The sequence below is a fragment of the Hyperoodon ampullatus genome (genome assembly GCF_949752795.1).
Source record: "Hyperoodon ampullatus genome assembly, chromosome: 13".
Classification (NCBI taxonomy): Eukaryota; Metazoa; Chordata; class Mammalia; order Artiodactyla; family Ziphiidae; genus Hyperoodon; species Hyperoodon ampullatus.
In genome coordinates this window covers 26867736-26895474 of record NC_136926.1, presented here as the reverse complement: position 1 = coordinate 26895474, position 27739 = coordinate 26867736, and the positions used below count along the sequence as shown (strand labels likewise).

At 47.9% G+C, this 27739-nt stretch overlaps 1 protein-coding gene across 2 annotated transcripts in view; it reads left to right on the top strand.

Moving 5' to 3' along the window:
* UBE2L3 (ubiquitin conjugating enzyme E2 L3) overlaps nt 1-27739 on the top strand; it is a 42427-nt gene that overhangs the window by 2449 nt on the left and 12239 nt on the right. Inside the window, exons 1-2 of one of the 2 annotated variants that reach the window (XM_079717614.1) lie at nt 5916-5935; nt 11007-11102. In XM_079717614.1, coding sequence (XP_079573740.1) covers nt 11034-11102 — 69 coding nt within the window. In that variant the 5' untranslated portion in view covers nt 5916-5935; nt 11007-11033. Of the gene's footprint in view, nt 1-5915; nt 5936-11006; nt 11103-27739 lie in introns of those variants that run through there. The other variant, XM_079717613.1, reaches the window with a different exon arrangement.

The following is a 27739-nucleotide window of genomic DNA, read 5'->3' as shown; positions in this document are numbered from 1 at the left end:
GAGTATGTTGATTCCTGACTCTTGCCTGGAGATTCTTTCAGTTTAGTAGGGGATGCTCGTTACAAGATTGTAATCATTGGCTCTGAGAGTCAGTGTTTAGGCCTGGTTAATTAAAAAAAAAAATTTATTGAATGAGGTTGATCAGTACATGGGCTGGATAATAAAAAGGATTTTCAGTGGTGAAAAGTAAACATGTTGAATAATCAAATGGATTACATCTTAACTGAAAATTTCCTCAGAAACCATTTTCTGAGACACTTGGAGTCAAAGATTTCTTTGTAACAATGGACTATCTGCAGATAGTGTAAAATACATTATTAAAAGTAGAGTGATTTGCATATATCAGGCTGAGAAGTTATTTTAGGCAAAGTGAATATGATAAAGTCTTTAATTTAAAAAGCAATTGCCAAAAGGATTAGCCTTTTTCAGAACACTTTAGGAATTACAATGTTAATAAAACATTAAATACATTTTAATTTGCAAGCAGCTGATTCAGCATGGATGGCAACTGCCAGATTGTAACCATTGCTTCAGTCAGGAGGGGAAATAGCTACAAAAGTGAAACCTGTAGGTGTGGCTGAGGGAAATTGATTGCAGTCTGTTCATTTCTTTTTAGCCTCTCAATTGCACACATCTCCTGGAAGGGCCCTCCAGCTGGGTATCTTCCCAGAAGGGCTTTTCTCAGTGGGGAAATTTGTAGATTTAAAAGAGGAGTGACATTTTATTAGTTATTATGGCATAACTCTTGAGATAAGAAGTTGAGATGTGTAGCAACCTGTTAATGCTCTTTAAATACTGCTCACTCAGAGCTCCATGTTGGTGTACTTTCAGCCCATAATCACATGTGAATGAGTAGGAGGAGTTGCTAAATAATAGTTCATTGGAATTCATTGTACTGAGCAGTGAACTAGTTTGCTCTTGAGTGCAGGTGTAGTACTCCCTGAGGTTGGGTAATGAACACAAGGAGCGGTGAGTGTGTCTGGTGGGTGTGTTGTGCATGAGGGGAGTTTTACAGATGGTGTCAGTGTTCTGAATCCACTGGGTTTTTGGGACTCGAGGAAAGCACAGCATTTTTTACCCTAAATTCATGCATCGCAATGAGTTGGACTATTTTAGCCTCCCTTAATGATATTCTTTGTAAATGTTTCTCTCTTAAGAGATAATTGGGACAGGCCCTGGGAAAGAGAGTATGCTCATTATTGCAATATTGGAACCTTTTCTTGAGGTGTACACGAGAACAAAAACACTTGTCTCAGGGTACTTAGACCTATTCAGATTTTGCTACAACTCTGAGTTAAGAGGCTGTTGATTTAGTGTTTTATTACATCAGGTCACTTGAAAGTATTCTCACTCTTGGAAAGTATCACTAAATGTTCTAGAGATAACTTCTCTTTTCTTTGATGCAACAGTAAGTTGGGAATTAAAGCTTACAGAACCATCCCTCCTTGGGCCTTGACTCTGGTCATCCCCGACACCCCCCACCCCCACCCCGCCCCTCCTCAGGAGTTTCCTTTGAATGGTGCTGGACCTGCAGGCCTCCGGGTCTGAGCCCCGCCTGTGCCCCCACGTCTCTCTTGCCTCCCTTAGTTAATGGGCCACTTGTCTACTCCATCACCAAGGAAGAACCTGGGGGAACCTGCCTCACCCCTTCCTTCCACATTGAGCCACTTGCCAGATTCTGCTGAACTAGGCCTTTATCTCCCTTCTCCGCCTGTCTTTTCTGCATCTCCGCTGCCATGCCCTTCATGCAGGCCGTCCCTGTTGTGGTGGACACCTGCCTGGGATCGCTCAGTGGGTTCTTTGTGCTTGTCCCCAGTCAGCTCCTCACTCCCACGTCATCCCTAAGCGGCAATGCGTTGGAGAGAAGTGCTCACGCCCAGGCCTTGCCCCTAGAAACCGGATCCAGGTTCAGTAGGGCAGGACCCGCACTCCTCAGCGTGTCCTGTCGGGGGTTGGGCTCATCAGCCTCATCTCCCCCGCTTGCCCTGGGATCCCCTGGGCCCGCGAGCTCTGCACTCCCCGGCCTCCGGGGGCCACCCGGCTCATCTCTCTGCACCAGGGCAACTCCTTGACTCAGCTCCGGGGGGGTCTCCTCTGGGCTGTGCCCTCAAGGAGTTGAAGGAGGGAGAAGAACGGCCCAGCCTAGAACAAAGGTCCTGGGCTGCCTGTGTGTGCTGGACGCCTGCCAGCTGAGGAGTGGTTGGCGGGGTAAGCCCCTCTGGCGGGAGGAGGCCGAACTTGGTCTGGCCCTTCACTCTGAGCAGGGCTTTGGTAGCTTACTGGGCAGCTGGTGAGGGTGAGGAGCTTTCATCCTTCAGAACAGATGTAGTAACCCCTGGCCATGTGCTTCTGACCTTGCTCGGTCCCCTCTTTGAATTTTAGGGAGGCCACCCCTGTGGCGCTTTCCAGAAGCACTGGGGACTGACCTGGTTTTACCCTCCTCAGCGTGCCCAGCGTGCCTGGCCCTCCAGGACAAGCCCTCCCTCCGTCGGCTCGGCCGCTGGCAGAGCTGCCTCTGCACGAGGGAGGCCAGCGCGGGTGGGTTTCAGGACAGGTGGCAGAGAGACGCTGTGCCTTTCAGTTGAGGATCCAGTGGAGCCCCAGGTGCGGCGTCCAGAAGCGGCCGCTCGCTGATGAGGGCTCTGCTGGCATGTGTCTCCTGTCCAGACTCATTCTGTGTGTTCTCCAGGGCTTGGGTGAGCCTCACCCTCGCCCGGGAGAAAGGGGGAGGAAAGGGTCTTCCATTCAGGGCAGAGCTATTGAGAGTGGAATACTGCAGAGCGATTAAGAGCTCAGGTGCTGGAGCATGTGTCCTGATCCGCCGCGTCTTAGCTGAGTGAACCCAGGCAAGTTGCTTAACCTCTCTGTGCATTAGTCATGTCATCTGTGTGAAGATTGAGTTACTACATATCAAGCGCTCAGAAGAGCGCCTGCCATGTACTAAGTGTGGGTGTCAGCACGGGAGCCAGGAGAGTGGCCTGGCGGGAGGGAGGGAGGGAGGGTTTGGAGGAGATGGTGCTGCCCTCGGGGGTCATGGGTTGGGGCAGGGAGGACAGGAAGCCCCCCTCTCCACACGCCCTCCCGACTCTTGAAGTCACCTGTTCCTGAGGGTTAGTGAGAGGTTTCCTGAGACAGCTGTGCGAACGTGTCTTTGTTTAAAGATGTTTACTTTTTCCAGCAAAATCACACAGCTTTTGAATTCAAAATCAGTGTCTCAGAATCTCACCTGTGTGTTTTCTCTTCCTGTGCTGAGTGTTTGGGCCAATGAGGCCGCTGAGCTGGGCTGGCGGTCCCGTCAAGGATGCTGTGCCTTTGGTCTCCTGCTCCAGGTCCTCCAGGCCTTGGCCGCAGTCTCTAGCGTCCAGAGATGCAGGGCCCTGACAGGTGGGAGGCTGAGGCCCGGCCACCACCCACGGGCCACCACCCATGGGTGAGGCCAGCCAGGCGCTCCCTGCTCTCAGGGTTTCTCTCCTGCTTTTCACATGGCTGCCTGTAAGAAGGGATGGGATGGAGAGTAAAGTTCGTCTCAGGTTAGGTGGTGGTGGGGTTTGTGCTGTTTTGAACAGTTCCAGGCCTGTATCAGTTGGAGTTTTCCGTACTCCTTATCTTGCCAGATTTTGTTTCTGCTTCTCACTAGCAAGTTCGGCAAAGGGGTGAAGTGTGCCGGACAGCCCCTGGCCCAGTGGACACATGTGCAGCCAAAGCAGGGACTGGCATCAGGTCCAGTGCTTCTGCTGGTGCTCCCTGTCTGAGTGGACTGGGCAGTGGCTGTAGCTCCGAAGTCAGATGGCCCCTGAGCCCTTCCTGAGATGGTCTGTAAATGTGTGCGTCCGCCCCCCACCCCCGTGCCAGTCATTGGGAAACTCAGCACAGGAAAGCCACTTTACAGGTGGATCTGCTGCATGGTCCACATGACTGTCCCTGTCTCCATCCCGGGATGCTGAACTCCAGAGTGTGATGCAGGTCAGAGTGCCAGGCCCACCCCCGTTCAGTTGGAGGCACATGTGCATCCCGGAGTGAGGCCACCGTGCAGAGTGGGCCAGAGCGTGTGGGCAGCGCTGAGTGTCCCCTGCAGCCGTGTCCTGTTGGCACGACCGTGCGCGGGCGGCCTGCTCCCTGGAGCAGCGTGCTGTGGTTGAGTTCTCCAAGACCTGGTTCAGATCCTCATCTCTGCCGCGGGCTCATCTGTGTCCTCGCCCTGAGCCTCAGTGTCCTGATTTCTCCAAAGGGACAGTGACACTCCCTCATAGAGTGAGGACCATCGCTGTGTGTGTCCATCGTGGCAGTAACTGAGTGTGACATAGCTGGCACGCCACTGGCTCGCTGTGGAGACGTGGTGGTGGGGGCCCCTTGGCTGAGCAGTCACTGAAATAAGAGACTCATGTCCTGGAGCTTTGAAGCCTTATGTTTTAGATTTACAGTGTATTGAATTACATTAAGGTCATAATTGAGTGTCATTGCCACTGGTTCCTTTGTGCAAGCTTGGAAAGTGCATTTCTGTCAAAATTAGTCACTTCGATATAGTCCCACAAGCAGGAAGTAGCTCTTTCAAATTATTAACGTCCCACCAGTTGTGTGGCTGATTTGACAGGGATCTCGTACTCTCCCTTGAACGTCGGGCTCTACCTGCCGGGTTTCATTTTGCCTGAATGGGAGAGCCTAGAAGTGTTCCTGGCACAGAAGAAACAGTCGCGGGGTAACTTGCCGTAAATGGAGGGCTCAGGTGAAGGCTGCGTGTGTTCGTCCTTTTGTCATCCAGAGTCTGGGAAAGTGCAGTTCCAGGGCCGCCAGGCCCCCCAGGATCCTGACCAGGGAATGGGAGCCCCCACCCCCCTTGCCCACTGCTCTGTGGCTGGACATCCATGGAACAACAGCTCTGGCTCAGGCTCTAGTCCTGGCTCTGCCCTGTCCAAGGTCTGTCTGTGACTAGGTCCCTCTCAGCCTCTTTCCAGCTTTCCCTCCTGTCAAATAAAGCTGACGGGTTGGCCTGGCCTCCCTCAGGGGCATCGTGAGGCTCTGGTCTCTGCTTCTCACTCAGGGTCTGGCTCCTGCTGTTCACGTGGCTGGGTGGGGTGTGCGCCTCTTGCACAAATGCCCATATCTTCCCTAGCATGCCTCCTCCTGTTCTGCTTTGTTGGGATTTTGAAGGTGACAATGCCCTGTGGAGGGGAGTGTGATGCGCCATTGGCAGGCCCCTGTCTTATGCTTCTTTGTCTTTTTCTTTTTAATTGGATCAGGTCATTTCTGAAAGCTTTGTACTAACAACCGTAAACATCTTCATTTCTCCTTTAAGGCCCCCGTGAGCTCTGGTCATAGGCTGTCAACACCAATGTCATGTCATGTGTATGTCCTGTTATATAGAACAGATAGAGTATGTATGTTGGTGCCCTGACACTCTTAGATTTTAAGAAGTGTGGTGACACAGTTGTGGAGGGGAACGAACCAAACCCTAATTGAGTACCTCCTGCCAGCTTCAGCACCATCCAGCGTTTCTTGTAATTCTCAGCAGGGCCCTGAGGAGTAAGCTTCCTACCGTAAGACTAGACTCCTAGACTCGAGCTTCAGGTGGCGTGAAGGGTGGGGCTGGGTTGAGCCCAGGCCTGTCTGACTCCAGAGTCCTCTGCTCTTCCTGGTCCACTGATGATTTGTTGAAAAAACCACCTACCAAATCAAAATATTGTTTCTGTGTATTATATATAAAATAAGTGTTGAAGAGAATGGTTGGGGATTGAAATATTCTGCTTTTATCGCCCATAGGAAGGTTCAGCAGAGAAGGTTCAACAGTAGAATAAGCAATATAAGTCACAGACAGCATGCACCTTCTAAGAAAAGTTCAGACCGGTTTCCGGGTTTCTGTCGGCGCAGACTTGTTGCTGTCAGAGGGACTCCTCGCCTTGCTTCTGTGTGCCTGGCCCAGTGGGAGGCCTTTGCTCTGGTAGGAGCTTGTTTGCAGATGTGGAAGTGACACTGAGTCAGGGACTTGGTCTCTTCTTTGCTGGAAGGCTGGGTTGTTCTCAAGGAGGGGTGCCCCTCACTGTGGCCTGGGACCCCTGGCCCAGGTGCCTGGTGCTCTCTGGAGGTTCTCAGTCTGTGCGTCCACGGGAGTCAGGCACCCCTCACTCCCCCCTGCGCCTGGGACCGAGTCCCTGGCCAAGTCCCCAGAATTAGTAGCCTTTCCAGCCAAGCTCTGTTCCTGTTGCTTCCCTAACCACCCAGGGGTTCCTTCCTTCTACGGCTCTGCCTGCGTCTCCCACGGGGACACCTATTCTCCTCTCCACCCCAGGGTCCATCCTCCCCCTCCCTCAGGGCTGGTGTCAGCCTCTCCCGTGAAGCTGTTGGCCTCTGCTGTAGGCCCCCCACACCCCCCCGCAGGTCCCCAGAGCAGCTCCGCTCTCTTAACCCAGCTTCAACAGCCAGGAAGACCTTCAGCTTTACTTTCTGTAGTTCTTTAGGGGCACATTGTGCTTTTTTCCGTTTAGCAAATAGGAAATTACACCATGATATTAAATATGCCTTTTTTAAAAACTGTACCAGCGTCCCCTACCTTGACACTTGCCATCCACAGCATTGATTTGACATCTGAATCAGCCGTGACTCAGACAGCTGATTTTTCCTTTCCTTTCTGGATTTCATTTTTCATTTTTCTTTTTTGTTGAAGTATGGTTGATTTACCGTGTTGTGTTTCAGGTGTACAGCACAATGATGCAGTTATATATACACACATATATATATATAAGTTCTTTTCCAGCTTCTTTTCTCTTATATGTTTTTATAAAATACTGAGTATAGTTCCCTGTGTTATACAATAGGTCCTTGTTGGTTATCTGTTTTACACATAGTATGTCTGGATTTCTTAAAGAGGACCATGGCCTCACACTGATTAGGAACCACTGGCTCCTGAGGGCTTCTCAGTGTGTGAGGATTACCCAGGGAGATTGTAAACAGTCGAATATCAAAGAAGGAAAGAAACAGAGACTTTGTTAATTCTTCCCCAGCTCAGATGTGTACACTGCATTGTGAGACGAGGGCGTGCTGTGTATAATGTGTCCTGCTCCTTGTCTCTGCTCAGGGACCAGCGAGTCTCCTGCTGGGGCCGGGCCGTGTCCCCTGCTGGGGCCCACGGGGCTGTCGGGCAGTGGTCACTTGTGCCCGATGCCACGCTTTGGCCTGGAGTGTTGGCGACGTGCCGAGGTCCCCCTCTGGGCTTTGAGGAGTGCAGCCCTCTCTCTCCCTCGCCACTCACCCTGCCCAGGAAGCCCACTCCCCACCAGGAGGGGGACGTGTGAGTGTCTGGTTCTCCTTCCCTGGTGTCTCTCTCGGCCTGTCAGCATCGTCCCATCTGCCTGAAGCAGCTGATCGACTGCTCTTACACAACTGTCGCAGACCTTTGTGGGGCATGTTTTGTCAGTCCCTGTGGTTCTTGGCTTTGGTCTTCCCAACTCCGTTCTGGAGCTGGGCCCCTCTTTCTCCCACCATCCGTCGGACGTTCCAACTCTGAATCTATGTGGCCTCCTTGCCATTCCTTCCCCCGTTCTTCATCTTCAGTTACAGGCTGCAGTCACGCTGGAGGGTTTGTCAGGCCTTCAGATGAACCGGTCTCTCTTTTTTTGTTCCTATAAATTTATTTGTTTAATTTATTTATTTTTGGCTGCATTGGGTCTTTGTTGCTGCACGTGGGCTTTCTCTTGGTTGTGGTCCACGGGCTTCTCATTCTCTTTTCTTGTCGCAGAGCACAGGCTCTAGGCGCGTGGGCTTCAGTAGTTGTGGCTCGCGGGCTCTAGAGCACAGGCTCAGTAGTTGTGGTGCACGGGCTTAGTTGCTCCATGGCATGTGGGATCTTCCCAGACCAGGGTTCGAACCCCTGCCCCCTGCATTGGCAGACGGATTCTTAACCACTGCACCACCAGGGAAACCCCCGTCTCTTCTCTGAATGACTTGAGTCGGTCTTCAGCTTGTTCTTGGTGGAGGCGTGATTGGTATTTCGGGCTGAACAGTTCATGTCTGCGGGACTGTCTTGTGCATCTCAGGACTTTCAGCGTCCCGGCCCCCAAGAGTGTCAGTGGTTCTCAGCAGCTGCGGCTCTGGAGGGCGTTGGGAAGCTGGGTGGAGCAGTGTCACAGGCCTGGCATCTAGTGGGCAGGGCTCAGCGCCATCCTGTTGAGAAACTCCCAGGGGCTGCCTGGCATTCCCTGGAGATGACAGGACTGGATGGCTGGCTTGTTTGTCTTGGTTTCTCTTACTTCTGCCTTATACCCACTTGTTGTTCTTTAGAACTATGCAAAGGCGCCTGCCTCGTCATTTTTGCTGAGCGTCACTTGACGGCAAGGTGACTTGAGCTTACCCGGTAACCATGCTCCGGGTTTCCCAAGCATCCCAGCTCTGCTGTCACAGCATCGCCGTCTTCTCCTGCGGGTAGAGGGGGGGCAGGGTTGCTGTCCTTCTCGCACCGAGCGGAGCGGCTCCCGTCTTTGTTCCCGTGTCTCTTGATATCAGAGCATGATAGTTGCCCACCCTGCACCCCTGCCAACATGCCCACTCGCCCCTGTTTCTTGAGCAAGGTTCAGTTTCTCACTGCCAAGTTACGGTGGACAGTCCTACCTGCCACGTTTTTGTAATTTCCTTTGAAATGTACCTTCTTGTGTTTATTACCCATACCTGGTGTTGTTAGTGTGTGGATTTCTGAAGCTGTAAAGTATATTTATAGATTATTTTAAAATTTATTTTGTCCTATGAATATTGCATCTATTCTCTGTTGTTTCTTCTTTCTTACTCTTTTTTTTTTTTTTTAATTTTTAAAAATTTTTTTGGCCTTGCTGTGCGGCATACGGGATGCAGGATCTTCCTGAGCAGGGATTGAACCCGTGCCCCCTGCAGTGGTAGCATGGAGTCTTAACCACTGGACCACCAGGGAAATCCCTGTTTGACTGTCTAATTTCACAATTCTATCTGGAATTTTTTCCCGTCTGTATCTGGTTTAAACATTTTTTAGCTTGGTAGGACTCAGCGCTACGGGACGTGGTCTCTTCTGTTTCTAGACAAGAATCTTACTCTAGTGCCTTGAGCCAAGGGCCGGAAGGTCACAGCACATAGAGAGCCCTGTTTACCCCAGAGCCTCGCCCCTCTCCAATCCCCTGCTTCCCATCCGATCACTCACCGGATCACTAAGCAGATATTGTATTTGCACGTGACCATGGGCTCCTGGGCTTTCTGACCCCTGCCGTGCGCCTCCTCTTTTGGAGCTTACGTTCTGTTTGGGGAGTGGACCAGAGTGGGAGTGTGGGTGTGAGATTTGTTTCTTCCCCTTCCTGAATGTGCCCAGGCTTCATAATCCCCAGGAGAGCTTTTCCGATGAGCCCTGGGCATTAGTAGGAGGACCAGCTGACAGCTGGCAGGTCGGGTGGTCTCTCAGGTTCCATGATTCCCCTCCTGCGGGCTCAGGAAGAGGAGCCAGGCCACCCCTTCCCCCACTGCTGGGGCCATGGCCACTAGCATCTTCCTCGTGGAAGCTGAGCATTGCTTAGAAATGGAGCTCATCCTCTCACTGTGCAGCTTGCTAAAAATCCCCATTTCTCTCCACCCCACACCTGCTAGACCAGAGTTTCTGGCCCTGGGGCCCAGGCCGACGAGTGTGGTGGGCAGCTAGGGCCGGCAAGCAGCAGTCTTCCCTGTGGGAAGAGACTCAGCCTGGCCCCTGCCACCAAGCAGCAACGTGTCCCACCTGTCTCCTCTGTGTGGTCACTTGGCGTGCTGTCCTCCTCATCCTGCCGCGTGCCAGGCACACCTGTGACATTGGCTCAGCCCCTTTTCTCGGGACTCTTCTCCTTCCTTATCTCGTATCCCCCAAGGTGCCTTGTACACTGGCTGTTTGATGGGAATGTGGGGCGCAGAGGATGGGGGGGCTGGTTCAGAGCCTCCGTGCCATCCTGCGCCACGGCACCAAACATGAAGGGGCTTCCTGGTTCTAGAGGGCTGTGGGGGCTGGACCAGCGAGGAGGAAGCCAGGGCTGTGGGACGCCATCCTGTGGGCCCCGCGGAGGAGGCAGGGCTGGGCCAGGTGGTGCCGTGGGGTTGCAGAGAGAGGCATCCAGGAGATGCGGAGGACGCTGTTGTGTCGTGGATGAGAGCCGGGTCGGGGCGTGGTGAGGGAGTGCCTCACTGTAGGCTCTGATGATGGAGAAGCATGGGGGACCCAGGTGGGTGGGTGGCTGTGCAGTGGGTGGCTTGGGCCATAACGCCTATTGGACGGTCACTCGAGTTGTCAGGGAAGCGGTGGGAAATGTCAGGCTAGTGCAGGGTTGAAAAACAAGTGACAGACAATTCTAGGCTAGAGACAGGACAGGGCCCTGATGTCGCCTGGCCGGCCGTGCTTTCTGGATGAAGTGGAGTTTGTATGATAACAACCCCTCATATATTTGCAAGGCGTTCTCTTGCTCATAGCATGGTTCCCCCTCCTTGTCTACATCTTTGGGTCTCAATGCCCTTCTTTTGCAGCAGAGGAAACTGAGGCTTAGTGAAGGTTTCCATCCTCCCTCACCCCCCATCCAGTCCCAGCCTGGGTCGTCGTGCCCCAGCCATGTGCCCTGTGGAGGGAGAGCCCTTCTGAAACTGCACTCCGGCGTTGGGTGGAAAACTGTGGATTTGTTTGCTTCTCTTCCCCAGTTCCATTCACCTTTACACAGAGGCAGCGCTTCATAGATCTGGGTTGGAAGGAGTCAGGTCTGCAGCACCTGGCCTGTGCCCCTGCTGTGTGGGGACAGCCCATAGGGGAGGGGATCGTCCGCTGGGGCTGTGGGTTCACCAAAGTGGTTGCTTGTCTTGGTCTGGGGTACGGGTCAAGGGGGCCACTGCAGCTCCAGGCCTCTTAACCAGGCCAGGGCATCCAGCCATGCTCTGAGATGGCCTTGGTGGCGGTGTTGGCACTTGGCTTAATTTGAGGGAGTCAGGAGGGTTCTAATGTGTGGTGCTTTCCCCTATTTGACACCCCTTTATGCTTTGTCAATCAACAGGAGCTTGAAGAAATCCGCAAATGTGGGATGAAAAACTTCCGTAACATCCAGGTTGATGAAGCTAATTTATTGACTTGGCAAGGGCTTATTGTTCCTGTGAGTATTGAACACCTCCACTTCCTACCAGATTATTCTTTACGCTGACGTGTGTGCTGCGGGCTTCTCTCTCTGCTCCCAAGGCGGCTATGACTCTAGGCGGCCAGCAGGTGCCCAAGGCGGCTGTCGCGGAGGCTCACAGGGCAGGACCGTGAAGGGGAGCCCATCTAGGCTCTGGTCTCCTGACATTCTGGGGTCCGAGCCTTCCAGGCCTGTGGGGGTCGGCCCGGAAAGGACGTGTGTCTGTGCTCGTGCTCTTCCCTCGCTCCTCTCTGCCTGGCCGCATTTGTCCAGACGGCCGCTTTCTCCGACCTCTCTTGGGAGGTAGTAGGTGTTTCCATCCACGTCTTCTCTTTGCTCTCCTGCCTGGGTTTGCGTCTGTGTCTCTAACCCTCTGGACACCTGTGTTCCAGGTTTTATTCTTGGGACCCTCCAGTCTGTGCCTCCCATTGGTCTCAAGTCCCTTTGCCTAGTGGCCCCCCAGTGTTTCTCTGGGGCATCTGCCCCCACGCCCCACTCCCTGTCACCCAGACTTCCTTTGGGCGCTCTGGCCCCCTCCTCACCACGGCTTCCTGTGGCCTCCCTGCCCTCTGGATTCCGCATCTGCTCTTTCTGCAGCCCTTCATCTCCCCCTCCAGAGGCTTGTCCCACGCTGACTCCAGCTGTGACCCCGGTTTCCCTGCCCTCCCAGAACTGCTTCTGGCAGCACCTGGCCCACGTCCTCAGCCCTGGCTCGGCAGGTCCAGCCCCGGCCCTGATGTCCTCACTCCTGTCCTGCCACTTCCTCTCAACTCTTAGCCATGGCTCTTGTCCAGCCTCTTGCCTTTCTTTTGCTCTGTTTTGTCTCTTGGGGACCTTGCTTCTTCCAGTGTCAGGTCACTGGGTTCTTGCTGGACGTGGAGGGGTGCGTCTTGGCCTCTGCTCCTGCCCGCTTGCCAGAGGCAGCCTTACTTGGATGTCACGTGCCTTCCGTGTCCCCGGCTTGCGACAGAGACCCTCTGTGCCAGTGACCCCCGTTCCTTCCTGTTCTTCCCACCCCCTGCCGCCTCCTTTCATCCCCCCTGCCCTGTGCCTCTCCCCCTCCCCCCGCGCCCCCCATGCCCACCCCACCGCCCAATGTAAAATCTCTCCTTATGAAGAGATGGGTCACTTTGCCAGAGCCGAGCAGAGGGCATGCTGACCGGAGATGCTTCCTTCTTGACACTGGTTCTAGGTCATGCTTTTTTAACAGTCCCTGGAACTTGAACAGCAAATATTGGATTTGTAGTTTATTTTTATAATCATTTGGATAACTAAGGAAAGATATGCTTTGTAGTGTTTCAGTGCACACCAAAAATTATAAACCTGGCAGCGTCCAGCCTGGTTTTGCCCCCAGTGCTTGCCCACTGTGGGGACCTATTAGATGTTGAGTGGAAGGATGGCCAAGACCATCTGACCCCTGGCACTTTCCTAATTGAGATTTTGTTTCCTACTGATAAAAAAATAGGTAAATAGTTAAGATGTGGATCTTTTGAAAAATGATAAGAACGACCGGGACAGTTTTAAGCGGTCAGGCTGGGCAGCCTACTGTGGGAGCTTAGTAGCCAGCTCCAAGGGTAGGTGGCTCTCTGGCAGGCGCCTCCCTGGTGTCGCATCGGCAGAGCCTGTGGAACGGGCGACTTCTCATTGAGCCCCGCATGGAGATGGCTGGTAGAGTCCCAGTGGCCTGGGCCAAGGCTCCAGGCAGTGTCTGGAGCATCTGGGGAAGCTGCGCCTGGAGACAGTGCTGTGGCCAGGGCTCCTCTCGCCCTGCTCACGCTGCCTCTTCCTACTTCTCTGGCTTCCTTCCTGTGAGCACGGCCTGGGCCCCTGGGTTGGCGTGAGGAGAGTTTCAAGGAGAAGGTTGGCAACTACTCTGTCCAGGGTCCCCACTAGTACCCCACACCTGGGCCTCAGGTCTTCCTGCTCTGTAGGGGCTGGGTCAGCAAGGGGTCTTCTCCCCAAACTCACCTGCGATCCATCCAGCTGGAGTGAAAGCAGGGCCAAGCTGATAAAGATGTGGCCCCTGGGAAGTGGGCCTTTACAGCAGGGTACTTGCTGGTCCTGGGGAAGCCACCTGGCAAATCCACCCTGGTTGCAGTTCAGAGAGAGGGCAGGCCCAGACCCCAGGGGGCGACGGCAGGGGCACTTCATTGTTACCATGGCAGTTCAGGTTGATTCCCTTTAAACACTTGTGTTTTTTTTTTTTTTTTTTTTTTTGCGGTATGCGGGCCTCTCACTGTTGTGGCTTCTCCCGTTGCGGAACACAGGCTCTGGACGCGCAGGCTCAGCGGCCATGGCTCACGGGCCTAGCCGCTCCGCGGCATGTGGGATCTTCCCGGACCGGGGCACGAACCCGTGTCCCCTGCATTGGCAGGCGGACTCCCAACCACTGTGCCACCAGGGAAGTCCTAAACACTTGTTTTTATATAACATTTTTCCATTTAAAATTCAGATGTAAGGTCTAAGGAAGAAAAGAATCCCATAATCCCATTATGAAGAAATTCAGTTTAGTGAGTTTTCGGCACCTGCCCTTCAGGAACAGAGACCTAGTAGTGAACCTTCTTGAGGCGTCTCTCCCAGTGGGCGTGTCCACCCCTAACCAGGTGCTCACACCCCTTTTAATGGGCCAGTTGCTAATGTCATAATTTTATCATTATTTGGTCATTGCCTTGAAACTCTTCATGAACATAAGTTTTAGTAACTATCCAATAGCCCATGTTTTATAAGTTATAGGTGTACAATATAGTCATCTTTATTTTAGATTCTGAGCTTAAGATACAGTATTCTGTATTATATATTCCATTAGGGTCAGGGTTGTACTATATATAAGGAAAAACCATCTGTAGGGCTATATATGTTGTCAAATTATTTTCCGGAAAGGTTGTGCTACTTTGCACAAGTGCCCACAAGTGCCCACACGTGTCCTTGGCTGTGGTGGAGGTTGCTGAGCATTCTTAAAGGGGGTTCTGAGTGGCACGTGCTTCAGCACCCAGGCTGTGGGGTCCCGCTGCCCAAGGGGAGAGCCCCAGCCCTGCCCCTGACTGGAGGGGTGGTGATCTTGGGCCAGCTACACAGTTAGTCCCAGCGTCCTCACCTCTAAAAGGAGCACTTCCCTTCTGGCTGTTGTAAAAGTTCAGTAAGTGCACATGTTAAATGCTTAGTCTCACTTGGGGGCTCTCTGGAACTCTGTTTGCCCTAACAGAGGGTCCATGAAACAACGCGCAGAAAGAAATTCTTGTCAGCTTGATAGGTGCAAAAGTTCTCAGCTTGATTTGTGTCTTTGTCCCATTTGGGCTGTTGTATAACAAAATACTAGACAGCTGAGCTTATAAGCAACAGAAATTTATTTCTTACAGTCCTGGAAGCTGTAGGTCTGAGATCAGTGCTGGTTGGGTGAGGGCCTTCTTCTCACGAGTCACAGGCTGTTCCTCGCATGGCAGAAGGGGCACCAGTCCCATTCGTGAGGGCTCTGCCCTGGTGGTCTAATCCCCTCCCAGAGGCGCCACCTCCCCACACCATCACCTTGCGGGGGTAGGTTTTTGTTTTTGTTTTTGTTTTTGTTTTTCTGGCTGTGTTGGGTCTTCGTTGCTGCACACAGGCTTTCTCTGGTTGTGGTGAGTGGGGGCTTCTCTTTGTTGCAGTGCGTGGGCTTCTTGTTATGGTGCCTTCTCTTGTTGTGGAGCACAGGCTCTAGGTGTGCAGGCTTCAGTATCTGTGGCTCACGGGCTTAGGTGCTTTGCGGCATGTGGGATCTTCCCTCACCAGAGCTTGAACCCATGTTCCCTGCATTGGCAGACAGACTCTTAGCCACTGCGCCACCAGGGAAGTCCGGGGCGGTAGGTTTTTTTTTTTTGCGGTACGCGGACCTCTCACTGTTGTGGCCTCTCCCGTTGCGGAGCACAGGCTCCGGACGCGCAGGCTCAGCGGCCATGGCTCATGGGCCTAGCCGCTCCGTGGCATGCGGGATCTTCCCGGACCGGGGCACGAACCCGTGTCTCCTGCATCGGCAGGCGGGCTCTCAACCACTGCGCCACCAGGGAAGCCCTTGGGGGGTGGTAGGTTTTGACATAGGAATTTGGGGGGGACACAAACATTCGGACCATAGTAATTTGCATTTAAACTTTTGTTTTTGCAGTTGAAGGTTTTTTCACTTATTTGTTGACTGTTTATGTCTCTACAGTCTATTATCTAATAAGGTTTTAGTATGTTTTTCGAATTGCAGGAATTCTGTGTATTAATCCTTTGTGTCTGGGACAAATAATTTTCAGCTTAGTGTTTTCTTTTAAATTTTGTTTATTCAAAATTCCTAATTTTAAAGCTTCTCTTTTAAAAAATTTAAAAATTTTGCTTCATCAATCTTTTTTATTGTGGTAAAATATATATGACATAAAATTTGCTATTATAGGGCCTCCCTGGTGGCGCAGTGGTTGAGAGTCCGCCTGCCGATGCAGGGGATACGGGTTCGTGCCCCGGTCTGGGAGGATCCCATATGCCGCGGAGCGGCTGGGCCCGTGAGCCATGGCTGCTGAGCCTGCGCGTCCGGAGCCTGTGCTCCGCAACGGGAGAGGCCACAACAGTGAGAGGCCCGCGTACCACAAAAAAAAAAAAAAAAAAAAAAAAAAAAAAAAAAAAAAAAAAAAAAAAAAATTTGCTATTATAGTACTTTTTAAGTGTACAATTCAGTGACATTAATTACAGTCAAAATGTTTTGCAGCCATCATCACTGTATTTCCAAAACTTATCACTCAAACAGAAATTCTGTAGCCATGAAGTAATAACACTCCGCTCTCCTGCCCCCCAACCCCTAGTACTCCCTAATCTACTCTCTATGTCAGTGAATTTGCTTATTGTAGATATTTCACATAAATGAATCATATAAAATTTGTCCTTTTTTATCTGGCTTATTTCACTCAGCATAATTTTTTCAAGGTTCATGTACATCATACCATGTATCAGAACATCAGTTTTATGGATAAATAATAATTTAATTTTCTTTTATATGTCTGCACCACCTTTTTTTTTTTTTTTTTTTTTTTTTTTTGGCCTCGCGTTGCAGCATGCAGGATCTTAGTTTCCTGACAGGGATCGAACCCGTGCACCCTGCAGTGGGAGTGTGGGGTCTTAACCCCTGGACTACCAGGGATGTCCCACTGTACACCACCTTTTGTTTATCCATCTGTTGATGGGCACTAGGGTCGTGTGCACCTTTGGCTGTTGTGGGTGATGCTGCTGTGAGCATTGGTATGCAGGTATCTGCCTGAGTCCCCATCTTCAGTTTTTCAGGTGTATATATGTAGAAGTGGAATTGCTGGATCACATGGTAACTCTGTGTTTAACTCTTTGAGGAACTGCCAGACTGATTTCCACAGTGGCTGCACCATCTTACATTCCCACCAGCAGTGCACAAGGATTCCAGTTTTTCCACATCCTCACCAACAATTATTTTCCTTTTTTTTTTTTAAGTTATAACCATTCTAGTAGATGTGAATTGGTATCTCATGGTGGTTTCGATTTGCATTTTCCTGATGATTAAGGATGTTGAGCATTGTTTCATGTTTTTATTGGCCATTTGTATATCTTTGGGGGAATGTCTAAAGTTCTTTAACCCCCCCTTTTAAAAAATTTTTATTTATATATTTATTTTTGACTGCATTGGGTCTTCATTGCTGCTCGCGGGCTTTCTCTAGTTATGGAGAGTGGGGGCTACTCTTCATTGAAGTGCGCGGGCTTCTCATTGTGGTGGCTTCTCTTTGTTGTGGAGCATAGGCTCTAGGCACGTGGGCTTCAGTGGTTGTGGCACACGGCCTCAGTAGTTGTGGCTCGCAGGCTCTAGAGCACAGGCTCAGTAGTTGTGGCGCACGGGCTTCGTTGCTCTGCGGCATGTGGGATCTTCCTGGAGGGCTCAAACCCGTGTACCCTGCGTTGGCAGGCGGATTCTTAACCACTGCACCACCAGGGAAATCCCTTAAAGACTTTTTTTTAAGAGCAGTGTTAGGTTTGCAGCAAAATTAAGAGGAAGGACAGATATTTCAGGTATACCCCTCCCCCCCCCCCACATAGTCTCCCCCATTATCAACATCCCCCACCAGAGCCGGGCATTTGTTATAACTGATGAACCTATGTTGGCACACCATAATCACCTAAAGGGCACAGTTTACATCGGAGTCACTCTTGGTGGTGTACATTCTGAGTTTGAACAGTGTATAATGACATGTATCCACCATTAGAGTATCATGTAGAGTAGTTTCACTGCCTCAGATCCTGTGTGCTCTGTCTGTTCAATCCTTCCCCACTCCTGGCAAATACTGATTTTTTTTTTTTTAAACTGTCTTCATAGTTTGGACGTTCAAGACTGTCGTATGGTTGGAATCATACAGAAGCTTTTCAGATTGGCTTCTTTCGTTTAGTAATGTGCAATTAAGATTTCGTTGTGTTTTGATAAGCTCATTTCTTTTTAGCACCAAATAATATTCTGTTGTCTGAATGTACACAGTTTGTTTATCCATTCACCTCCTGAAGGACATTTTGATTGCTTCCACATTTTGGCAGTTCTGAATAAAGCTGCTATATACATTCTGAGTTGGGTTGTTTGTCTCTTTGTCTTTGAGTTAAAGGAGTTCGTTATATATTCTACATATTAAACCCTTACTAGATATATAATTTGCAGATATTTTCTCCCATTCAGTTGTTGTCTTTTTACTCTCTTGACTGTGTCCTTTGATGCACAAAGATTTTAATATTCATGAAGTCCATTTTATCTATTTTTTCTATTGTTACCTGTGCTTTCAGTGTCATATTTGAGAAACCATTGCTAAATCCAAGGTCATGCAGGTTTTGCCCTATGTTTTCTTCTGAGAATTTTTATAGTTTTAACTCTTGAACTTAGCTCTTTGTTCCATTTTGAGTTTTTTTTAATGGTATAGGGTAAGGGTCCAGCTTCATTCTATTGCATGTGGATGTACAATTTTCCCAGGACCGTTTGTTGAAAAGACTGCTTTTTCCCGTTGAATGATTCTGGCATCCTTGTCAAAAATTAATAGAGCTAGATAACTAATAAGGACCTACAGTGTAGCACAGGGAGCTCTACTCAGTACTCTGTAATGGCCTGTATGAGGAAAGAATCTAAAAAAGAGTGGATATACATATAACTGATTCACTTTGCTGTACAGCAGAAACTAACACAACATTGTAAATCAACTATACTCCAATAAAAATTAAAAAAATAATAGAACATATATGTGAGGGTTTAATTCTGGACTCTCAATTCTGTTCCTTTTTATATTTATTTATTTGGTTGCACTGGGTCTTAGTTGCAGCAGGTGAGCTCCTTAGTTGCAGCTTGCAGGCTCCTTAGTTGTGGCACGTGGGCTCCTTTAGTTGAGGCAGGTGGGCTCCTTAGTTGTGGCTCCAGGGCTCCTTAGTTGTGGCTCACGGGCTCTTTAATTGCGGCATGTATGTGGTATCTAGTTCCCTGACCAGGGGTCAAACCCGGGCCCTCTGCATTGGGAACATGGAGTCTTATCCACTGTGCCACCAGGGATGTCCCTCACTTCTGTTCTGTTGGTCTGAATGTCTGTCCTTATGCCAGTACCACACTGTTTTGATTACTGTAGCTTTGTAGTAAGTTTTTGAAATCAGGAAATGTGAGTTCTCCAACTGTGATCTTTTTCAAGATTGTTTTGACTATTCAGGGCCCCTGTGTAACTGGGCAGGACCCTATGGGGCCTTCCCGGAACAGACCCCTCCCCCATATCCTCTGCTTTAGCTCCTCCCTGAAGTACCTAGATAAAAGTATCTGATGCACATTTCTTGAGTTGTTTTACAGTTGCTAAAACCACCACCAAATGGAAGAAATTAACTACTTGATGACCATGAGTAAGTAGCTCTCAGACCTACTGGCGCCTAAGGATTGATAATATTAACCCCTGTGACACTACCCTGTTACCTCACCATCAACCAATCAGAATTGTGCACAAGCTGATTACATACCCTGGGACTTCCCTCCCTCACCTGGCCTTTAAAAATGCTTTCCTGAAACCCATTGGGGAGTTCGGGTGTTTTGAGCACTAGCTGCCCTGGACTCCTTGCTTGGCACCCTGCACTTTCCTTCACTACAGCTCAGTGTCAGTAGATTGGTTTTACTGAGCATGGGCAAACAGACCTAAGTTTGGTTCAGTAACACCTTGAGATCCCATATGAATTTTAGGATGGGTTTTTCCATTTGAGAAAAAAAATATTGAGGTTTTGATAGAGATTATATTGAATCTTTAGATCACTTTGGGTAGTATTGTCATCTTTACAATAGCAAGACTTGCAGTCCAGGAACCCAAGATGTCTTTCCATTTATTTAGGTTTTCTTTAACTTCTTTCAGCAGTGTTTTGTAATTTTTGGTGTACAAGTTTTACACCTCTGTATTTTTCAGCTCAGGATGAAAAAACAAAACCGAAACAAAATCATAGCCTGGGTCACTTGAAACAACAGAATTCAATTTTCTCACAGTTCTGGAGGCCAGAAGTCCCAGATCAAGGTCTGGCAGTAATCAGTAATCAAAAACCTCCCAAAAAGTAAAGTTCTGAATTGGATGACTTTTCTTGGTGAATTCTACCAAACATTTAAAAAATTCGGTTGGTTTCTGATGAGGACTCTTCCATAGCCTTCTTGCTGTGTCCTCATGTGGCCTTTTCTCAGTGCACAGGGAGAGAGAGCAAGGATGCTCTCTTTTTTTTTTTGGCCGCGCCATGCAGCCTGCAGGATCTTAGTTCCCCGACCAGGGATTGAACCTGTCCCCTCAGCAGTGAAAGCATGGAGTCTTAACCACTGGACCACCAGGGGAGTCCTGGGAGCTCTCTTCTTTTTAGGATACTAATGCTGTCAGATCAGGACTCTACCCTGTGACATCATTTAACCTTAATTACTTCCTTACTCTCTAACCACACTGAGGTTAGGGCTTCAATATAAGAATTCAGAGGGGACACAGACATTCAGTCTGTAACAGCCACCTCGGTTAAATTTATTCCTAGATATTTTACTCTTTTCAATGTTACTGTAAGTGGAATTGTTTCCTTAATTTCCTTTTCGGATTCATTGTTGTTCACTGTTAGTGTACAGAAATGCAACTGATGTTGGCGTGTTGATTTTGTATCCAGGAACGTTGCTAAATTCATTTTTTCTAACAGTTTGTGTATGAATAATCTTTAGTTTTCTATGTATGAGATCAATTCATCTCTGAATAGAGGTAGTTTTGTTTCTCCCTTTCCAATCTGGATGCCTTTTATTTCTTTTTCTTGCCTGATTGCCCTGGCTAGAACTACCACATATTGTATTGAATATAAGTGGCAAAAGTGGACATCCTTGGGACTTCCCTGGTGGTCTAGTGGTAAAGAATCTGCCTTCCAATGCAGGGAACGTGGGTTTGATCCCTGGTTGGGGAACTAAGATCCCACATGCCACAGGGCAGCTCAGCCTGCGTGCCACAACTACTGAGCCCATGCACCTTGACTAGAGAGCCTGCATGCTGCAAACTACAGGGCCCACGCGCCGCAACAAAAGATCCCGTGTGCCACAACTAAGACCTGACGCAGCCAAAAAAATAAAAAGCGGGCATCCTTGGGAATTCCCTGGCAGTCCAGTGATTAGGACTCGGGGCTTTCACTGCCGGGGCCCAAGTTTGATCCTTGGTTGGGGAACTAAGATCCCGCAAGCTGTGCAGTGCAGACAAAAAATAAAAATAAAAAATGTTGGCATCCTTCTCTTGTTACTAATTTTAGGAGAAAAGCTTTCAGACTTTCACCATTCAGTGTGACGTTGGCTGTAGGTTTTTCATGTTGGCTGTAGGCTTTTTTCATGTTGAAATTTCTTTCTGTTCCTAGTTTATTGAGTGTTTTCATCACAAAAGTGTATTAGATTTTGTCAAATGCTTTTTCTGCATCAATTGAGATGATCTTTTTTCCTCCTTCATTCTATTAACATGGTGTGTTGATTGATTGATTTTTGTATGTTGAACTGTCCTTGCATACCTGGGATAAATACTACTTGGTCATGGTGTATGATCCTTTTAATATGCTGCTGAATTTCAGTTTGCTAGTATTTTGTTGAGGATTTTTGCATCAAAATTCATATACTTTTCTAATAGTGTCTTTGACTTTGATATCAGGGTTATGCTAGACTTGTAGAATGAGTTAGAAAGTGTTCCCACCTCTTCAGTTTTTTGGAAGAGTTCAAGAATGATTGGTGTTAATTTTTTTAATGTTTGGTAGAATTCACCAAGAAAAGCCGTCCAATTCAGAACTTTACTTTGTTGAGAGGTTTTTGATTACTGGATTACTGATTCAGTTTCTTTACTACTTATAGGTCTATTTAGATATTTTCTCAATTCAGTTTTGGTAGATTGTGTGTTTCTATGAATTTGTCCATTTCATCTAGGTTATCCAATTTTTTGGTGTACAACTGTTCATAGTATTCTCTTGTAATCTCTTTCTATTTCTATAATAAATGTAATGTTCCCACTTTCATTTCTGATTTTAGTAATATGGATTTCCTCTTTTTTCCTTAGTCTAGCTAAAGTTTGTCACTTTTGTTGATCTCTTCAAAGAACCAACTTGTTTTTATTGATTTTTTGTTTTCTCTATTTTTTTTCCTGCACTGTTTATCTCCTCGGTAATTGTTACTACTTATTTCTTTCTTCTGGTTTTGGGTTCAGTTTGTTCTCTTCTCACTTTTTAAGGTATTCAGTTAGATTATTGATTTGAGATCCTTCTTTTTTGTTGTAGGCATTTACAGCTGTAAATTTTCCTCTGGGCACTACTTTTGCTGCATCCTTAAGTTTTGATGTCTTGTGTTTATCATCTCAAGGTATTTTCTAATTTCCCATGTGATTTCCTTTTTGACCAATTGGTTGTTTGTGTTTAATTTCCTCATACTTGTGAGTTTTCCAGCTTTCCTTCCATTATTGATTTCTAGTTGTATTCCATAGTGGTCAGAAAGATATTTGTTGATCTTCTGTCTTGTTCTGTTATTGAAAGTGGGGTATTGAAATCTCCAACTATTATTTTATAACATATTTCTCCCTTCAGTGCCATCAATTTTTGCTTCATGTGTTTTGGTTCATAATTTGTTAGTTGCATATAGGTGTATAATTGTCATATCTTCTTGATGGATTGAACCTTTTACCAATATATAATGTCCTTTGTGTCTTGTACTTTTTCCGTCATTTACTTCTAACCTCTTTGTGTCTTTGTATGTAGAGTGAATCTCTTATAGTCAGCATATGGGTGGATTGTGTTTTCTTATCCATTCAGGCAATTTCCATCTTTTAAGTGGAGAGTTTATTACATTCACATTTCAAGTAATTACTGATAAGAAAGTATTTGCTTCTGTTATCTGTTTTCTGGATGTCCTGTATACACTTTGTTCCTAAATTCTTCCATTATTGCCTTTTTGGGTATTTAGTTGATTTTTTTGTAGCGTATTATTTTGATTCCATTCTTCTTTTCTTTTCTGTATACCTGTTAGTTATTTTCTTAGAGGTTACCTTGGGGATTACAATTAACATCTTAATCTTCTAACAACCTAGTTTGAATAATACCAACTTAATTTCAGTAGTTACAAACACTCTGGTCCTATATATTTCCATTACCCAGCCCCTCATATTGTTACTGTCACAAAGAGAAGTTACAAACCCAAAGTATAATAACCAATAATGTTGGGTTTTATATTATCTTGTATAGTTTCTTAACCATTTTTCTTTATTTCTTTTTATGGCTTCAAGTTACTGTCTAGTATCTTTTTGTTTAGCCTGAAGACTCCCTTTTGTATTTCCTTACAGAACATCTACTAGTGATGAATTCATTCCCTCTTTTTCTTTTAGATTTTTTTAATCTGGGAATATCTTAATTTTGGCTTCATTTTTTTTTTTCTTTAAATTTTTTTCTGGCTGTGCCACACAGCATGTGGGATCTTAGTTCCTTGACCAGGGCTCGAACCCACTCCCCCTGCAGTGGGAGTGTGGAGTCTTAACCACTGTACCACCAGGGAAGTCCCTCACCTTCTTCTTCTTTTTTTTTAAAAAATTATTTATTTATTTACTTATTTTTGGCTGCATTGGGTCTTCGTTGCTCCACGTGGGCTTTCTCTAGTTGCATTGAGTGGGGGCTACTCCTCATTGTGGTGCTAGGGCTCCTCATTGCAGTGGCTTCTCTTGTTGTGGAGCAGGGCTTTAGGTGCACAGGCTTTAGTAGTTGTGGCACATGGGCTCAGTAGTTGTGGCTCACGGGCTCTAGAGCGCAGGCTCAGTAGTTGTGGCATACAGGCTTAGTTGCTCTGAGGCATGTGGGATCTTCCCGGACCAGGGCTCAAACATGTGTCCCCTGCATTGACAGGCGGATCTTAACCACTGCACTGCCAGGGAAGTCCCTCGCCTTCGTTTTTGAAGGATATTTTTTGCTGACAGTCTTTTCCTTTTAGCACCTTGAATGTGTCCTCCCACTGCCTTCTGGCCTCCATGGTGTCCGGTTAGAAATCAGTTGTTTGCTGCTTTCAAGTTACTTCTTTTGCTGCTTTCAAGATCATCTCTTTGTCCTTTGATGATTTGACTATATATCTTGGTATGATCTCTCTGAGTTGATCCTGCTTGCAGTTCCTTGAGCTTCTTGGATGTGTAGATTCATATCCTTTATGGAATTTTGAATGTTTGGGGTCATTATTTTTTAAAATATTCTTTCTGCCCCTTTTCTCCTTCTTATCTGTTTGTGGGCCCCCATAATATGTGTGTTGGTGTACTAGGTGATGTTCCATATGTCCCTACGCTCTGTTCACTTTTCTTCATTTTTCTGCTCCTTAGATGGGATAATTTCAATTATCCTAACTTCAGGTTTGCTGACTCCTTCTTTTGCTTGCTCAAGTCTACTACTGAATTGCTCTAGTGAGTTTTTCATTTCAGTTATTGTGTTATTCTCCAGAATTTTTGTTGAGTCCCTTTTTATAATTTCTGTGTCTTTATTGGTGTTCTCATTTTGTTTAGACATTATTTTCCTAGCTTTGTTCAGTTTTTTTTTTGGCTGTGTCGGGTCTTAGTTGTGGTGTGCTGGCTCTTCGTTGTGGTAAGCGGGCTTCTCTCTAGTCGTGGCGTGTGGGTTTTCTCTTCTCTAGTTGTAGTGCGTGGGCTCTGTAGTTTGCAGCACTCGGGCTCTCTAGTTGAGGCTTGTGGGCTCAGGGGTTGTGTGCGGGCTTAGTTGCCCCACGACATGTGGGATCTTAGTTCCCCGACCAGGGATCGAACCCACATCCCCTGCATTGGAAGGCAGATTCTTTACCACTGGACCACCAGGGAAGTCCCTGGTTTTGTTTAGTTTTTTGCCCATGACTTTTTTTTACCTCTTTGAGCACTTTTTTTGGGGGGGGGGTTTTGGCCACACAGCTTGCAGGATCTTAGTTCCCCAACCAGGGATCAAATCCGGGCCCATGGCAGTGAAAGCGCCGAGTCCCAATCACTGGACTGCCAAGGAATTCCCTCTTTGAGCATTTTTAAGACAGTTGATTTTAATTCTTTGTCTGGTAAGTCTAATGTCTGGGCTTACTCAGAGATAGTTTTTGTCAGTTTTTTTTTTTTTTCCTTTAAATGGGCCATACTTTTCTGTTTCTTTGTATGCTTTGTGATTTTGTTGTTGCTGTTGAAAATTGGACATTTGAATATTATAATGCGGAAATCAGATTCTCCCCCTCCCTGCAGGGTTTGCTGTTCTTGAGTGTTGAAGGCTTTGCTTGTGTTCCACCAGTGTTTTGACTGAAATTTCCTTGAATGCCAGGAGCTTAAAAAAAGTCTCTCAGTCTTTGCAGATTGGCTCTGTGCTAGGGTACTTCTTGAACATGTAGCCAGGCCAGTTACATTTCTGCCTTCTTCACTTCCTGCTTTTCTTGAGCCTATGGTTAGCTGGTGGTGAAAGCTTCAGATCTTCTCAGTTCTTTTCTTAGCGTGTATCCTGTCCTAGGCATATGTGTGACTTTCTCAGCTCCCCAGTGTACCTGGGTACTTCTGAATGCCCTGATATCCCTGGGTTTCTCTGTGGCTTTTCCTCCTTGGCTTTATGCAATCTGTTGTGTCTCACCTGCCATCCTTTGCTGTAGGCAGCTGTGAGTTTTTCATGGCCTTACAGTCTTTTATTTATTTGGCTGCTCTGGGTCTTAGTTGTAGCACATGGGATCTTTGTTGCAGCATACAGGATCTTTAGTTGCAGCGTGCAGGATCTAGTTCCCTGACCAGGGATCGAACCTGGGCCCCCTGCATTTGGAGTGCTGAGTGTTAACCACTAGACCATCAGGGAAGTCCCCTACAGTCTTCTTGAGCAGTTCCTGTGCTTTTCCCATGCTCTGTGGGTTTTGAGCGAGGCAAAACAGATGAGCACCTGTGTCAGCCCTCCGGGTAGCCCCTGGACCGGTTAGAACAGACAGACAGTAATAAGGTCTGCTCTGCTTCTCTGGAATGGAGGGCCCGGGTCCCACATGGTGGTCATAGGTGGCCATCATTCACCCATCTTCAAGATGCCTGTCGCCCAGCCAGGGAGCGGCCAGGCTAAGGGCAAGTAAAGTCGACACAAAGCTTTCCTACTGTGTTTTAGTTGCCTTTTTCTTGATTCTGCATTCACAGCCAAAGGTTGCTGTAAACCTTTGACTGTTTTCCAGAGTTCTGACAAAGTTGGTTCTGATGGTTTCTGCAGTATTTTGTTTGTTTGTTTCTACGGAGGGATGGGAGTTTGGAGCCGCCTGCTTTGCCATTTTGCTGATGTCACACCCTAAATTTTTCTCTTTTAATCAGGAATGAGTGGATTTCATTAAAGGCCATATTACTGTCAATTAGGTTTTGTGGTGTGGGTTTTCAAAGTGGCCTGTTAATTAAGCCCCTCATTGCTTTCTGGATTAATTCCCCCTTCAGTACAATGGACTGTTTTTAAATATTCCAGTGTATTAAATTTCCTAGTCTTTAGTGTGTTTGCATCTGTGGTCATATGTGAGATTGGGTTGTGTTTTCTGTGTTTAGAGGATTTTGATAGATGGTTATACTGACTTCATATATCAAGAAGTAGAAATTTCATTCTTTTTTCTGTGTTCTGATTTGCTAATTTTTGCTTTTATGGTAATTTCTGCTTTTATGTTATGTCTTTTGTTTTCCTTGGTATTTGTTTGCTCTTTGCTCTTTTTTAAAATTTATTTTTAATTTATTTATTTTAATTTATTTGTTTTTGGCTGCATTGGGTCTTCGTTGCTGCGCGTGGGCTTTTTCTAGTTGCAGTGAGCTGGGGGCTATTCTTTGTTGCAGTACACAGGCTTCTTATTGCGGTGGGTGCTCGTTGAGGAGCACGGGCTCTAGGCACGCAGGTTCTGTCGTTGTGGTGCGTGGGCTCAGTAGTTGTGGCTCGCGGTCTCTAGAGCACAGGCTCAGTAGTTGTGGCACATGGGCTTAGTTGCTCCGTGGCAGGTGTGATCTTACCGGATCTGGGCTTGAACCCGTGTCCCCTGCATTGGCAGGCAGATTCTTAACCACTGCACCACCAGGGAAGTCCCTCTTTGTTCTTTTCTAACTTGATGATTTGAGTGCTTAGTTCTTTGTGTGGGGGGGTGTTCATCCCCAGTTGAGTTCCTTTCTTGCCTGGGCTGCTCCCTACCCATGTCATTGTCACCCTGGACTTACAGGGGTGCTGCTGCTGGTTTTACCTTTTATTGAGAAGGTAAGACATGCACACGTGACAACGTTTCAACAACGACAGTGTCTTCTGTCTGTGCCTCTGTCCCTCATTTGTAAAAGGAGCTGGTAAATGCCTGCCTCTCGTCAGTGTGTAGTCAGACTGCCCTGGATTTCTTTGCCTTTGGGCTTCAGAAGCACAGACTTGGGAGTCAGCTTTGTACTCCTGAGGCCTTGCATCTCCAAAACTGTGTCAATAATTGTTTTTAAAATGAAATTGAGTTTCGTGGAGAGGCCTCGTACCGCCCTGGTGGTCACTCCACCAGCCTGTTGGGAGAGGACACAGTCTTTCTGCCATCACAGTGTCTCTGGCCTCTGCACTAGCCCCGAGGCTCGCGCACCAGGTTCTGCTGAGCAGAGTGTTTTTGGGAATGAGCCTCAGGTACACCGATCACATCCCATTGCAGAGGCTGCAACTGCCTTTGCCTCTGTGCAGGCCATTCCGTCTCACAGGTTCTTTGAGCACCTCGCAGGCCCTGGCTCCCCGACCTGGGCTCGGGCCCCAGCCTCTTTCGAGGAGCTTTTGCTCCCCTGTCCTGGGGCTGGGCTGCTCAAAACTGACAATTGTTGAGGTAAATACCTGTTTGTTAACTTTCAGAGAGAGAGACCTCCTATTCTGCTTGTGAAGCCGTGTGTGCCCCTTCCAACTGGCTCATCCTCCTGCACCTGCGTCTTTCTGGTGCTCTCCATTCCCTGGTCTCAGTGAATCACTCCCTCCTCTCTGTTCCCTCCACTCACCATTCATAGTAGTGAGGTCGCTTTTGACTGCAAGTAAGGAAACCCCCTACTTAGTGTGGCTTTGAAAAGGGAAAGTTGCTGCCCCTGACAGAGTCCTGTGGCAGGGGCTCTGGGCTGGCCATCCAGCGGCTCAGCGAGGGGAGA